This window comes from Hypomesus transpacificus, unplaced genomic scaffold (assembly GCF_021917145.1).
Source record: "Hypomesus transpacificus isolate Combined female unplaced genomic scaffold, fHypTra1 scaffold_427, whole genome shotgun sequence".
NCBI lineage: Eukaryota > Metazoa > Chordata > Actinopteri > Osmeriformes > Osmeridae > Hypomesus > Hypomesus transpacificus.
In genome coordinates this window covers 13198-27048 of record NW_025813945.1, presented here as the reverse complement: position 1 = coordinate 27048, position 13851 = coordinate 13198, and the positions used below count along the sequence as shown (strand labels likewise).

Here is a 13851-nt window from a genome sequence, read left to right as displayed (position 1 = left end):
CTTGGTGTGTCTCCCCAGGCTCCTCCTTCCTGAGGGGCTCCACTGTCTGAGTGTTTCATCCTCCTGTCCTACAGCTCTCCCTGCTGGCAGCCTGGAGTCATTACAGCCTCACACCCAGAGGCCCTTGAGCCAGTCCTGAACACCCATAAACCAAGGTAACACATTACAAATGAAATGACCATGTTAATTTTTTATTTTTTTATCATTTTATCAATTTATCATTTTTATTGATATATTTACTGTTTACAAATTCATTTTTTGCTTTTCAGTCATCCAAACAATCTATCCATAAATCTACAGTACAGCATGAACGTTGTGGTGTAGTTCATTGTACCACAGAAATACAACCCTGGTATCGGTCTGAACAGTGATCTACATCTATACATTTTTATTAACAAGTAAAACTAATATAACAAACAGCATCATGAAAAAGGAAATCATATACATAAATCTATTTTAAACAAAATACATCTCTATCATTAAAACGTTGTGTACCTTAATGCATTGTGAGTATTGAAAATAAAACACTTATGTAGGAGACAAAAATCAATCAATATATGAAATAGTTAATGTAAAACACAATTCAAATTGTACAATCTTTTTTTCCTAGTTTAGCACAGCAAGATAGATAGGTAGATAGATATGTACTCTTTTAATCCCATGGGGAAATTCAGGTGTCTCTCACAGCTCTCATATTTACAATAATAACAGATGCTATGTAACTCCTTGGTCTTGCTGGTGTTAATAAGAAGGCCGTTCTCCTCACTCCTATCGCTGAATGCTCTCGTCAGGTCCCTGTACTCCCCCTCCTGCTCCTCCCTCACACACGCCACTATAGCTCCCCCTCCTGTAGCCGGTGTGAACTGGTGAAACTCACTCCTCAGGTATGTAAGAGGCCACCCGCCGCGTCAATTAATAGCTAGCTGTTCTTTGGCGTAGTTGGTAGTGGTTGCGCTTGGCAAGTCAAAGGTGGCAGGTTCGACTCCCCATGGCAGCGAACGAAGGCCCTGGCGGAGCAAGACCACGTCCGTTGCATACCCGTTACACTCCTCCCTCACACACGCCACTATAGCTGTTTCGTCTGAATATTTCTGGACGTGACAGGACTCAGAGTCGTAGGTGAAGTCTGATGTGTAGAGGGAAAACAGGAACAAAGCTGCTGTCACAGTCCCCTGTGCGAAATATGGGAAATGTGTGAACATGTGACCTCTTGATCGCAGTAAAATGTTCTAACAACCAAGCTGTACCCTCTGTGTGTGTGTGTGTGTGTGTGTGTGTGTGTGTGTGTGTGTGTGTGTGTGTGTGTGTGTGTGTGTGTTCAGGTCCTGGCTCTGGTGACGTTGCAGTAGAGTCCAGAGGGATCCTCAGTGGTCTGAACAGAGACTCTGAAGGTCAGAGAGACAGGAAACAGAAGGTCAGAGAGACAGGAAACAGACATTACAAACCAGCACCAGCACCTCTGGCTGCCCTGACACAGTAAACACCTCTCTGGTCAGCTCCACAAGTAAAACATTTAGCTGCAGATGTTTTTTTAAACAAACTGTAAAAGTTTTGCACTACGAACTGTGACAGATGTAGGAGCAAGAAGGTCAAAGTTCAAGGAGCAATGTTACGACTAAGTTGTATGTCCTAATAGTGTGCACACTGCATGCAACAGTAGTACATACTTTGTGAGGGCAGCTGCGGTATGTACTGATAGAAAGAGTGTGTTTGAGGCGCAGGGAGAGTGTGTGTACACCTGTTATAGCTCAGTCCTGCCCCCTGGTGAGTATATCATGTATGTAATGATAAACTGACCAGGGGGCAGGACAGAGATGGTTGAGCTTCACAGCAGCGTACTGCACATCCTCTTCCTGGTTCTGGGGCTGCACTGATTGGATGGTGGAGTAGAGGGGGACGTCCTGGGTCTTGGAAAGAGAGAAGTCGACGCTTGCGTAGTGGACGTCATCCTGCTGGCCTGTGTGTGTGTCTGTGTGTGTGTCTGTGTGTGTGTGTCTGTGTGTGTCTGTGTCTGTGTGTGTCTGGACAGCAGGGACAGGGTTCAGGGTTGTGGCTGAGACGTTGTCATACACAAAACAGGAGTCCCCCTGGAGGAGAGAGAGAGAGGAAAAAGAGAAATACTAGCATCATAAACAAAGTAGTCCAACCTCTTGCCTTTCTCTTATTCCAGAAGCTACACACGTACACACACACACACACACACACACACACACACACAGACACACACACACACACACACACACACACACACACACACACCTGTCCATTGTCTGCTGAGGCCCTGGGATCAGTAGAAGGTTTGGAAGCCTTCTTTCTCCTGTAAATAAATGGAAAAGAAAAATATATCATTGTACTACCTACTACCTATTTTACTATTTTAGTTAATCTTATTTCTATTTTTACTGTTGCTTGCTTTTTCTACAGGTACACTTGCACTTAAAGATTCATGTTGTTTAATTGTAACTCGCTTAACTACATGCTCTTATGGTTCTTCCCTTTGGCACTTATTTTTTGAATGTTCACAATGTGTGCTTCTTGTCTTGGCTACTCGCAATGCTTTGGGGCTATCTTGTTGTTATTATCAGTAACCTATGCACTTTGTAAAGCTCTCTCTTGGAAGTCGCTTTGGATAAAAGTGTCTGCCAAATGAATACATGTACATGTAAATGTACTACCACACTGTTTGCATAGATTAAATACACAAACCCGACTTTGTAGTACTGAGGAAGCCAAACACAACTGTTCTTCTGTTTAGTAGTACATTCAGCTGTACCAGCAGAGGAAGCAGGCAGAGAGGAGGATGACGGCCAGGAGAACAGAGACTGTGGTTCCTGCTGCTGCAGCCTGAGCTGTTGAGATCCCTGAACAACACAACAGGGGAAACCAGGCCTGCACTGTACATCACATGGTGACAAAAACCTTTAGAATGTAGTAAACCATGGTGGATATGTATTTATATCATTTTCCTACCTGTCCTAATGATCAGAGTGATCATTACAACAGAGGAGTTTGCATCTCCTACTGTATTCCCAGCCTGACAGTAATATCCTCCACTGTCCTCAGAGCTGATGTTAGTGATGGTGTAACTCTGTCCAGATGATTTAGATGAGGTGATGTTCTCCTTGTACCAGGTGTATGTCTGCACTGGTGGGTTCGCATCACTGCTGCAGGTCAGAGTCACTGAACTGCCCTCCACTACTTCACCAGAGGGACTGACTGACACTGATACATTCCTTGGTTTATCTGGGGCAATAAAGAGAAGAACAGCTTGAAGTTAGAAGACAGGGTTGACTGAGGTCATTTATAAACTGTGGCAGTCTGAGTCTTACATGTCACGTTGAGAGTCTCTTCAGGAGAGCGGAGATGCTGGTGTTCTGTCACAGCACAGGAGTATCTGCCTGCATCCTCACTGCTGACTGGGTCCAGGTACAGGAGCTTCTGTTGGGTCTTTGACCTGGTTTGGTTGTTCTTGTACCAGATGTAAGAGGAGTTACCAGTCAGAGGACAGGTGGAGTTACAGGTCAGGGTCACCCTCTGTCCCTCCATCACTGTGGACGGAGTCACCTCCACCTGAAGATCTGGGGTCAGAGACAACAGCAGTCATCTAACAGTGATACAAGCCCTGTCCTCAGGTCACAAGGTCAGAGTCTCAGTACAGAACAATGTTCAGCACCACCCCTGTCAGCAGGGACGTGCACAGGAATTTTGAAGGGCAGTTGCTCTGGCCTGAAAACTAATGATAATAATTCATGTCATGCATTACTTCCGTCATTTATTCTTCTTGTTAAAACTAAATGTTACAAAATTACCATCAGCAGACATGTAGCTTAGCTTTCCTACCAAAAAATTCGCATGTGAAACGGGCTGGTTGTCTGGTAGGCAAGCAAGCCGTCTGATTATTTAGGCTAAACGTGGCAAACTGAACTTGGATTTATGAAGATTTTAATTGATTTCATAAAGCTTGATGATGATTGTTCGTTTGTTATACATTTCTACAACTTAAAACTCACCTTTTCTGACAACGTCAAAGTAGTCTTTTATCGACACAGACTAAAACAACCGTGACCGTCTCTTAGGTGCAAGAAAATGCAGGCTCAGGTGGCGGTCGCGTGCAGTACCGCAGAGTAAACAGAGTAGGGGGCATACCCCCCTCCCCCTTGTGACTTCCACTCTCGTTGCCGATAGGCTTATCGATTGGAAGTGAATAAGGCTACCTTATGAAATGTTTCGGGTGGCGATTTTTAAAGTCTAGGTCTACATGAAATTCTGCTGCTGTTTAAATTCACTATTATTTATTTATTTTCCTCGGAGGGGTAATTTGACCCGAGGAGGGCAAAAGGGCAGTTGCCCGGGCAACCTCAGCCACAGCCTGTGCAAGTCCCTGCCTGTCAGTGACAGCAGAGACTAGTGAGTGACACACTCCAGCTACTGTTGGCTTCTGAGCTCCACACTTAGATTAGATGCAGTTAGACCACATCAGAAATAAAGATGTTGTAGACAGTTGGGACAGACTGTAGGAGGTTGATAAAGGTTCTATATTAATGTTTTTAAATAACTAAACAGTAACATTCTGAATAGACACAGACAGTAGAGCAACACAGAGAGTATAACTGTACCTGTAACAGAGAGAGTGACTCCTGGTTGACCAGCCCATTTGTCTTTGTTTGTAATAAACCTGAACTTGTACACAGCAGCGTCTCTCTCTCTCAGGTCTGTGATCGTCAGGGTTGCTTCACTCTTGTTATCCCCACGGTACTGCACACGACCGTCAAACTCTGGATCCAGACTCAGGTCCTCTGCACCTTCACCATCCTTCCATTTGGTAAACCAGAATGTTTTAGTGACTGTGAGACCTCTTGGGTAAGTATAGGAGCAGGACAGGTCCACTGATGATCCTCTCAAGGCACAGACTCTCTGGAGGGTGTAAGTCACTCCCCAGCCAGGCTGACCCAGCACCACTGCAACACAGTCACACATCACCAGCACATTAGAGGAAGCACAAACCTACTGGCTCACATGCAGCGCTAGCAGAGGTGGTTCAGAGTGTAACCCTGCATGATACCTGGAGACCTGGGTCAGCTCCCTCAGGTCAAGACAGGGCTTTAGCTCAGTGGGCTAGCACTGTCTCATCAGACATGCAGACAAGACTAGCCATGACTAGTCAGTCAACCCTGTCAGTCAGTCACATAACCACTCCTGTCATGAGTGTCAGTGTCTGTAGAAGTTGAAGTTTAGCAGAAAGGGAACTTTAAAAATGTCACTCAGGGAAGTACACTGCTCAAACTAATTATGGGGAATACTAAAATAACACATCCTAGATCTGAATAAATGAAATCATCTTATTAAATACTTTTTTTTCATTCCATTGATAATTCTTGAGTGATTTTGTTGTCAGCACATTCAACTATGCAAAGAAAAAAGTATTTAATAAGTTTATTTTATTCATTCAGATCTAGGATGTGTTATTTCAGTGTTCCCCATAATTAGTTTGAGCAGTGTACTTCCCTGAGTGACATTTTTAAAGTTCCCTTTCTGCTAAACTTCAACTTCTACAGATCTACTTTATTTTTTGGAGCAGTATATTAAGATACGGATAACCATCAGATAAGTGATAACAGCCAGACTGTGCAGCACCACAGAACCCAGAACACAGTTGTGTTTTTGTCTACAACGTCTCAATGTGTACACAGCAGTGTGAACACTGACTAAATGTGACATCTGTTAATAACAGTTTGTGTTGGAGTTCATGTCCGCTGCATCACCTACCCTTAGACTTAGTCCGCTGAGCTAAAGCCTGGAGGCACAATGTAGAGTTTGAGGTCTAGAATGAATGGTTAACGAGGTCATAGATACCTGCGACAGAGCAGAGGAAGACCACAAACACACTTCCTGTAGTTCTCAACTCCATAGCTGCATCACCACCCTGCGGTCTGACGGACACAACAGAGGTCAACAAAACACACTAATAACAAAACACACTGCTAATAACTACTGAAAGACATGAATCAATAACTAATGTTTACGAACTGCTGGACCTCCAATATCCAGCATCAACATGCTTTCTCGTCCCAGAGTTACGTGGGCGGGACTTCAAGAGTTGTTACATGTGCATTGAATAAACTCAGATCTGATCTGAGTAACAGTTTATTACGGTAAAACATTCATATCATTTCATGCTGATCCTAAGTGTCCTTCATTTTCTGTAGTGAAAAACAGCAGATCAACACGACTGACTGCTACAAAACTGATGTTTACCACGACCTGACAGAATCACAAGGCCAGTTTAGGCTCTGAACACATACAACAATCAAAACATAACAGACTAAAATGTTATTTTACGACACTGTTTCAAATGTAATTATGTAAACACTTACATTGTGGAAGAATGGTATTGTGTGGATGAACTAGCACTTGCTATTCCTAGCTGTGAACAGTGGAGTTTGTGATTGATGCTGGTAATGCATAGCTAGGGGAAGAGATGCTGAAGAAAAGAACTTCCTCTATAGAACATTTACATGCTGTACACAACTGACTGTACTCAACTGACCTCCACCCTCCTACCCACCCCACCACCATGACTACAGACGCTGTGATGATGCAGGCTGTGGGTGAAACTGGAGTCAGGACAGACCGAGAGATGGAGAGATAAAGCGGGCTGGAAAGAGGGTGAGAAAGTGACGGAGTGTGTGTGTGTGTGTGTGTGTGTGTGTGTGTGTGTGTGTGTGTGTGTGTGTGAACGAGAGTGAGAGAGTGTGGGTGAGAGAGAAATAGTGACAGGGAGAGAGAGAGAGATCTTTAGTCTTTTTATAATCCCAAACGTCAAGTGCTACGTTTACTTGCTGCCCAAGCTGTGGTTGATAGTTTACTAAAACAGGGTCTATCACACACACAACATGTTGGAGAGAGGGAAAGATGGAGAGATGAGGGGAAAAAGAGAGATAAACAGAGAGAAATAACGAGTGAGAGAGAGGGAGAAACAGAACATAGAGGTTTGGTCAGTAATAAGGTTGTGGTCTTTTGGCTGAAACATAGAGAGCAGAGACAAGCCCCCAGACTGCTGTCTAACCAGGAGGATGCTGTCCTGCCCCCTGTAGGCCACTTCTAACACTGCATGTGTTAGAGAAGGGGAACTAGAGGGAGAGAGAGAGAGATAAAGAGAGAGAAAAGAGATGTGAAGAGAGGTAGAGAGTTGTTTAAAGTGTGTCAGACAGCCAGTCCATGGCTGCCCCGCCCCCTGTGGAGTCACTGAGATGATAAACTCCACACATGGGTCATGGTGTCAAACACACCCTCTAATACACACACAGTTTATTATTTATTATTATCAGAAGCTAGACAAGTGAGGGGAGGAGAGACACAGGGAGAGAGAGACACAGAGAGAGAGACAGAGAGACACACCCAGAGGGCACAGGCTAGTCTGAACTGACCAGGAAGACATTATTCCTTCCATAATTTTAGCAACGAACGACTGTCCATATAGGGCAGCAGGGGATCATGTTTTTCCTAACTGACACACACACAAATACACACACACACACACACACAAATACACACACACACACACACACACACACAAATACACACACACACACACACACACAAATACACACATCAGGGGATATGAATCCCACATAAGAAAGGGACAAGAGGTTAAAAGGGGATATTTCCTGATACATCACCTGTCCACCTGATCCTGTCAGATTAAGAGGGGGAGGAAGGAAGGTGTGTTTTCAACAATGATGACGCTAAATAAATACAAAATGATCATGAAATTGATTTTAACTGACATCTTTTACTGTTTACAAAAACACATTGTGCCGAGTGCAACACTTAATCACACAAGCGGTACATCATTAAATCAATTAATCAATCAATCAATCAATCAATCTTGCTGTACAGTTTGAACTTTGAGGTGTCAACCCTTACAAAATAAAAAATACAACTGTGGTATTAATGTGGTTTAACACAGCATAAACAAAGCAATAGAAAAATATTTATTTTTACAACCTTTCAACAAAAAAAACACACACGTTTTTCACACACAACATGATACCAAAAGTATTTTTGTAGTTTGTCCATGTGTGTGCATATATACATGTGTTAACAGTGTGTGTCTGTGTTTGTGTGTATAAGAGTGTGTGTGTGGGTGTGTGTTTGTGTGTGTCAGAGAGTGTGTGTGTTCAGGTCCTGGCTCTGGTGACAGTGCTGTAAAGTCCAGATGGATCCTCGGTGGTCTGACCAGTGACTCTGAAGGTCAGAGAGACAGAAGACATCACAACCTTAAACACATCATAGAACACATGCAGTACTGTATACTAGACATGATGTGTGCTCAATCCTGTTCTATCTGATGTAATGACATGATATGCTCACCGGGGGGCAGGATTGGGCCGGTTGAACTGCACAGCGGCGTACTGCACATCCTCTTCCTGGTTCTGGGGCTGCACTGATTGGATGGTGGAGTAGAGGGGGACGTCCTGGGTCTTGGAGCGAGTGAAGTCGACAGTGGTGTAGATGACATCATCCTGCTGGCCTGTGTGTGTGTCTGTGTGTGTGTCTGTGTGTGTGTCTGTGTGTGTGTGTGTCTGGACAGCAGGGACAGGGTTCAGGGCGAAGGCTGAGATGTTGTCATACACAGGACCAGATTCCCCCTGGAGAAAAGAGACACAAATGGATAATACAACCAGATAATACACACACACACACACTCATTCATGTTTTACTATCCTAGTGAGGACCGACAATTTACCCATTCAAAATTGTGTCATCCCTAAACTGTGACCCCTAATCATAAACCTCTAATCTTAACCCTAAACGTGATTCTAACCATAACTCACAAAGTTACATGAAGAGTTATACAAAAAAAATCCCTAAAAATATCACTTGAAGTTACGAGGCCCAAAGTACATATACTGTTCTTAGTTTATCATCCTTGTGGGGATGTTAACCAGAACACTAACACACACACACAAACACACCTGTTTGTTAGATGCTGGTTGTCTGGAAGCAGAATATGGTTTTAAAGTCTTCTTCTTCCTGTTAATTAGTTAATGAATCTATTAATCATTAATACTTAATTTACTACTTTTACAGATGGTCAGGATTCATTAACGCAGCTCTGTAAGGAACAGAGCACCTGTTTTATACATTTGAATACATTTCAATTTCTAGCAATATTTTCCAGTCCCTTCCTCACCTGCAGAGGAGGCAGGCAGAGAGGAGGATGACGGACAGGAGAACAGAGACTGTGGTTCCTGCTGCTGCAGCCTGAGCTGTTGAGATCCCTGAACAACACAAAAGCAGCTTACCTGTTTTTATTATAATCTTTAGCTTTGAAACAATAAAAGGATTTAGGATATCAATGGGAAAACATCCAGTTGAGCTGTTAGCTTCCTGTACTACAACATACATATCTGCACAAATATGATTGAATCTGTATTGTCAAAAGGGATAGGTGGCTTTAACCTTTCCATCCAGGATGTCACACAATAAATTATTTACAAGGTGGAGCAAGTAAACCATGTTGTCTTAATACCTGAACTATTGGTAGCTTTATCAAAGAGATAGCAAAGATGAAATGGTATCTTACCTGTCACAAGAGTGTTCATTACAACAGAGGAGTTTGCATCTCCTACTGTATTCCCAGCCTGACAGTAATATCCTCCACTGTCCTCAGATCTGATGTTACTGATGGTGTAGCTCTGTCCAGATGATTTAGATAAGATGATGTTCTCCTTGTACCAGGTGTATGTCTGCACTGGTGGGTTAGCATCACTGCTGCAGGTCAGAGTCACTGAACTGCCCTCCACTACTTCACCAGAGGGACTGACTGACACTGAGGGCTTTCTTGGGGCATCTAGTGGATAAAGAAGCAGAGTGGATTGACTCTTATTTCATAGAAAGTGTAGCAATTGATTTTCTATCCCTGAACGTCACCAGGGTCATATTTCCAACTGACAGGGGTCATACTTCAAATAGACTGTTGAGGTTCAAGAAATCTGTGTACATGAACACATTTGCTTGCTATATAAACACTCCCGGTGTCACATTAAGTCTATGAAATATGCTTTGTATCGCCTGTAAACACGTATGTGTATTCTACATACTTTATAAAAGCTATGATAGAGATGGATTTAGTGAGACTTACAGTGAACATTCAGGACCACAGAAGAAGAGTTGGTTCTTCCTTGTTGGTTTTTAGCCTGACAGTAGTATCCTACACTGTCCTCAGAGCTGATTTTAGTGATGGTGTAGTTCTGTCCACTGTCCTCAGAGCTGATGTTAGTGATGGTGTAGTTCTGTCCAGATGATTTAGATGAGGTGATGTTCTCCTTGTACCAGGTGTATGTCTGCACTGGTGGGTTAGCATCACTGCTGCAGGTCAGAGTCACTGAACTGCCCTCCACTACTTCACCAGAGGGACTGACTGACACTGAGGGCTTTCTTGGGGCATCTGAAATAGGACATGTAGGTATAGAGATTTGTTAAATCTAATAATAACAAATAAAACATAGATTATGTTGATGAATTTGTCCAAACGTAGAACTGATTGTTTGTCGTACTTACATAAAACATTGATCAGAACTCCATGTGAAGTATGGTCACCAACATCATTCTGAGTCCTACACCAATACTGTCCACTGTCCTCAGAGCTGATGTTAGTGATGGTGTAGTTCTGTCCACTGTCCTCAGAGCTGATGTTAGTGATGGTGTAGCTCTGTCCAGATGATGTAGATGAGGTGATGTTCTCCTTGTACCAGGTGTATGTCTGCACTGGTGGGTTAGCATCACTGCTGCAGGTCAGAGTCACTGAACTGCCCTCCACTACTTCACCAGAGGGACTGACTGACACTGATACATTCCTTGGCTTATCTGGGGCAATAAAGAGAAGAACAGCTTGAAGTTAGAAGACAGGGTTGACTGAGGTCATTTATAAACTGTTGGAGTCTGAGTCTTACACGTGACATTGAGAGTCTCTTCAGGAGAGCGGAGATGCTGGTGTTCTGTCACAGCACAGGAGTATCTGCCTGCATCCTCACTGCTGACTGGGTCCAGGTACAGGAGCTTCTGTTGGGTCTTTCTGTTGGTCACAAGTTTTCCGTTCCTGAACCAGGACGTGTTGAGACTCACTGAACACTTGGTCTTGCATGTCAGTGAGACTTTATCTCCCTCGGTCACAGATCTCTGTTCAATCTCCACCTTGATGTCTGATGAAAACAAAACAGATACATGATCTGCTGGAAGCTGCTGTTTGTGGTGCTGATCTGATGTGTTTGTGTAGAATTACCTGTGAAAGTCAGCTGCACTCCAGGAGAGCCAGAATACCCCCCACCACGGGTTTCCATTCTGAACTTGTACTCAGCTGAGTCAGTCTCTCTTAGGCCTGTGACTCTCAGGGTGTTGTGTTTCACCTTACTTTCACTGTTTTCATGACCTGTGTACTCATGATAATCTTTCAGGTCACTAAATAGTTCCCCTTTAAACCAGAATGTTTTGGTGATCTTATGGTCACTAGGGTGTGTGTAGGTGCTGGAGATGTCCACTGATGAGCCTCTCAAGACACACACCCTTCTGGTGGGGTAATTCACACTCCAGCAGTTCTGACCAGAAACACCTGAAATATTTCACCATAAAAATAAGAACTGTACAAATAAACATATTGTAACTGTATTTTTCAGCATGTACATTATTCTCTGAGCCAAGACCGACAAACCCCCGCAAAACTGATCAGCTTTGTGAACAAAACATTTTCTGACAAGAGTGCACCATGTCCTGTATCCTGGGTGATACTAACAAAACACTTACTTTACGCTTGAAGTGAGTCAAACATGATTGAATGATAAATTAACTGATTAAAAGAACTCTTACTGAGCTACAAAAGACTGAGATGTAATCCAGACTCACACACTGCAGGAGAGCGGAGGTCCTCATGGCCTGCTACTGCACAGGAGTAGCTGTTGACATCATCACTGTAGACATTTTTACTGTACTGGTTCCTGGTTTCTCCTTGCAGGTGTTGGTTGTTCTGGTACCAGATGTAGCTGGAGCCAGTCAGAGTACAGGTGGAGCTACAGGTCAGGGTCTTATATCTGTATAGTCCTGTTACCGTCACCTGCAGAGCTAGGTAAGGAAGTGAGGAGAGCAGCTGTCAGTTTACTCTGGTTCACTCAAGCTAGGAACCCTGAAATGATCAACTGTTCCTACAAGACTGTGGTACCTGTGACTGAGAGAGAGATTCCTTTTGAGACATGCATCCATTCTGAATAGTATGTTTTAAATCTGAAGTAGTAGGATGCTGAGTCAGACTCTCTCAGGTCTGTGATCGTCAGAGTGCAGTCTCTGTCCTTATCCCCACGGTACTGCACACGACCTGCATACTCTGGTTGGTCCTGGATGTTGTAGGTGTATCCTTGATCAGACTTCCATTTATACCACTCTGTTGTAGTGACTGTGAGACCTCTGGGGTAAGTATAGGAGCAAGACAGGTCCACTGATGAGCCTCTCAAGGCACAGACTCTCTGGAAGGTGTAAGTCACTCTCCAGTCCTGACCCAGCACCACTGCAACACAGTCACACATCACCAGCACATTAGAGGAAGCACAAACCTACTGGCTCACATGCAGCGCTAGCAAAGGTGGTTAAGAGGGTTATATTAGCTCCCTCAGGGAGGGAAGGGCTTTAGCTCAGTGGGCTACCACTGTCTCATCAGACATGCTGACAATATGCCAGTCAGTCATTCAGTTCAATAGTGTCAGGAATGGTGTCAAAAGATAGGTGATATTAAATAGGTACCTGAACTTAAACAATTGTGTTGTCATTCTGATAAGGACTCAAGTTAAAGGTCAGAGTTAAAGAACCACAAAGGAGGTCATAGATACCTGCCACAGAGCAGAGGAAGACCACAAACACACTTCCTGTAGTTCTCAACTCCATAGCTGCATCACCACCCTGCGGTCTGACAGACACAACAGAGGTCAACAAAACACACTGAATACTTGTACTGGTGTTACTCTAATACAGAATCCAGCCTCTTGCTATGATTTCCGCCAATCAGATGAAAAGTGGGCGGGATTTACCCCACAAACCTACAACGTTACGTTTTTGGATGTTAAACTTTCAGCATTATGCTTTTTGTTCACACAGCACAGCATACAAAAGTTCAGTAAAATATTATAGCATAAGTATTAAATTATATAATTATTATAAAAGTATTGAACACAACTCATTTTACATTAGCAACTTAAAACATGAAACACAACTTCTTCACCATCCTTACAAAGTGTTTCACTTTGTACCAGAACCAGCACATGGAAACAAAAAAGAACACAAACATGACAACATAAACAATAACAAAAAATATAATGATCCAAAAACATATAGTTTTTAAGACACAGACGCCTCTGTCACTTACCTCTCTGAGCTGTCTTCTTAGCGCTCGGATGAGCGAGGCTGTCGCTGTTTCCTGGCAGCGCGAGGCGTCGATCAGGCAGTGTGAGGTCTTTAGGGAACGCTGACTCTGAGCATCCAGAAAGTGAGTTGCTCAAGCATGAGCATGGCTTCCTTCCTCTTTAGATTTACATAATGCCCTCAAATGAACAAGAACATTTGGAAATCGATGGCATCTTTCATTTCATTCCTCATCCATCAAGGGTTGAAAGTTCGATTGAATTAAGCAGATTGATCTCTGTTTGACTCCAGCCAGACACACAGCATGCTGGGTAGAAACACCCTGACCAGGTGTGGATCTCTTGTCAGATGGTTTAACGTTGAAATTCCACTTGGTTACACCCACACCCACCCACACACACACACAGAGTCACACATTGATGCGCACACAGACACACACACACA

The 13851-nt window shown here is 43.5% G+C and overlaps 2 protein-coding genes across 6 annotated transcripts; both read right to left on the bottom strand.

The window, feature by feature from the left end:
- Positions 1 to 223: 223 nt before the first annotated feature.
- On the bottom strand, positions 224 to 6482 carry LOC124464964 (sialoadhesin-like). Of its 2 annotated transcripts, none has more exons than XM_047016905.1 (9): positions 6375 to 6482; positions 5854 to 5930; positions 4617 to 4958; positions 3330 to 3578; positions 2971 to 3243; positions 2774 to 2861; positions 2260 to 2317; positions 1798 to 2087; positions 224 to 1385 (listed from the first exon to the last, which is right to left on the bottom strand). In XM_047016905.1, coding segments are annotated over exons 2-9 (1356 nt in total). In that variant the 5' UTR covers positions 5909 to 5930; positions 6375 to 6482; the 3' UTR covers positions 224 to 1384. The 2 variants fall into 2 exon arrangements, with proteins under 2 accessions (XP_046872861.1, XP_046872862.1); XM_047016906.1 differs by having other exon boundaries at positions 5854 to 5923; positions 6375 to 6472.
- Positions 6483 to 7778: 1296 nt separating this feature from the next.
- LOC124464963 (B-cell receptor CD22-like) lies at positions 7779 to 13850 on the bottom strand. 4 transcript variants are annotated; one of them, XM_047016902.1, is made up of 14 exons: positions 13412 to 13850; positions 12879 to 12955; positions 12218 to 12559; positions 11905 to 12120; positions 11288 to 11614; positions 10959 to 11207; positions 10700 to 10872; positions 10567 to 10657; positions 10148 to 10453; positions 9590 to 9856; positions 9197 to 9284; positions 8979 to 9036; positions 8374 to 8651; positions 7779 to 8247 (listed from the first exon to the last, which is right to left on the bottom strand). In XM_047016902.1, the coding sequence occupies exons 2-14, from the start codon at positions 12931 to 12933 to the stop codon at positions 8181 to 8183; spliced, it is 2517 nt and encodes an 838-aa protein (XP_046872858.1). In that variant the 5' UTR covers positions 12934 to 12955; positions 13412 to 13850; the 3' UTR covers positions 7779 to 8180. The 4 variants fall into 4 exon arrangements, with proteins under 4 accessions (XP_046872858.1, XP_046872857.1, XP_046872860.1 ...); XM_047016901.1 differs by having other exon boundaries at positions 10567 to 10872; XM_047016904.1 differs by lacking the exon at positions 10567 to 10657 and having other exon boundaries at positions 10148 to 10414; positions 10834 to 10872.
- Position 13851: the final 1 nt, after the last annotated feature.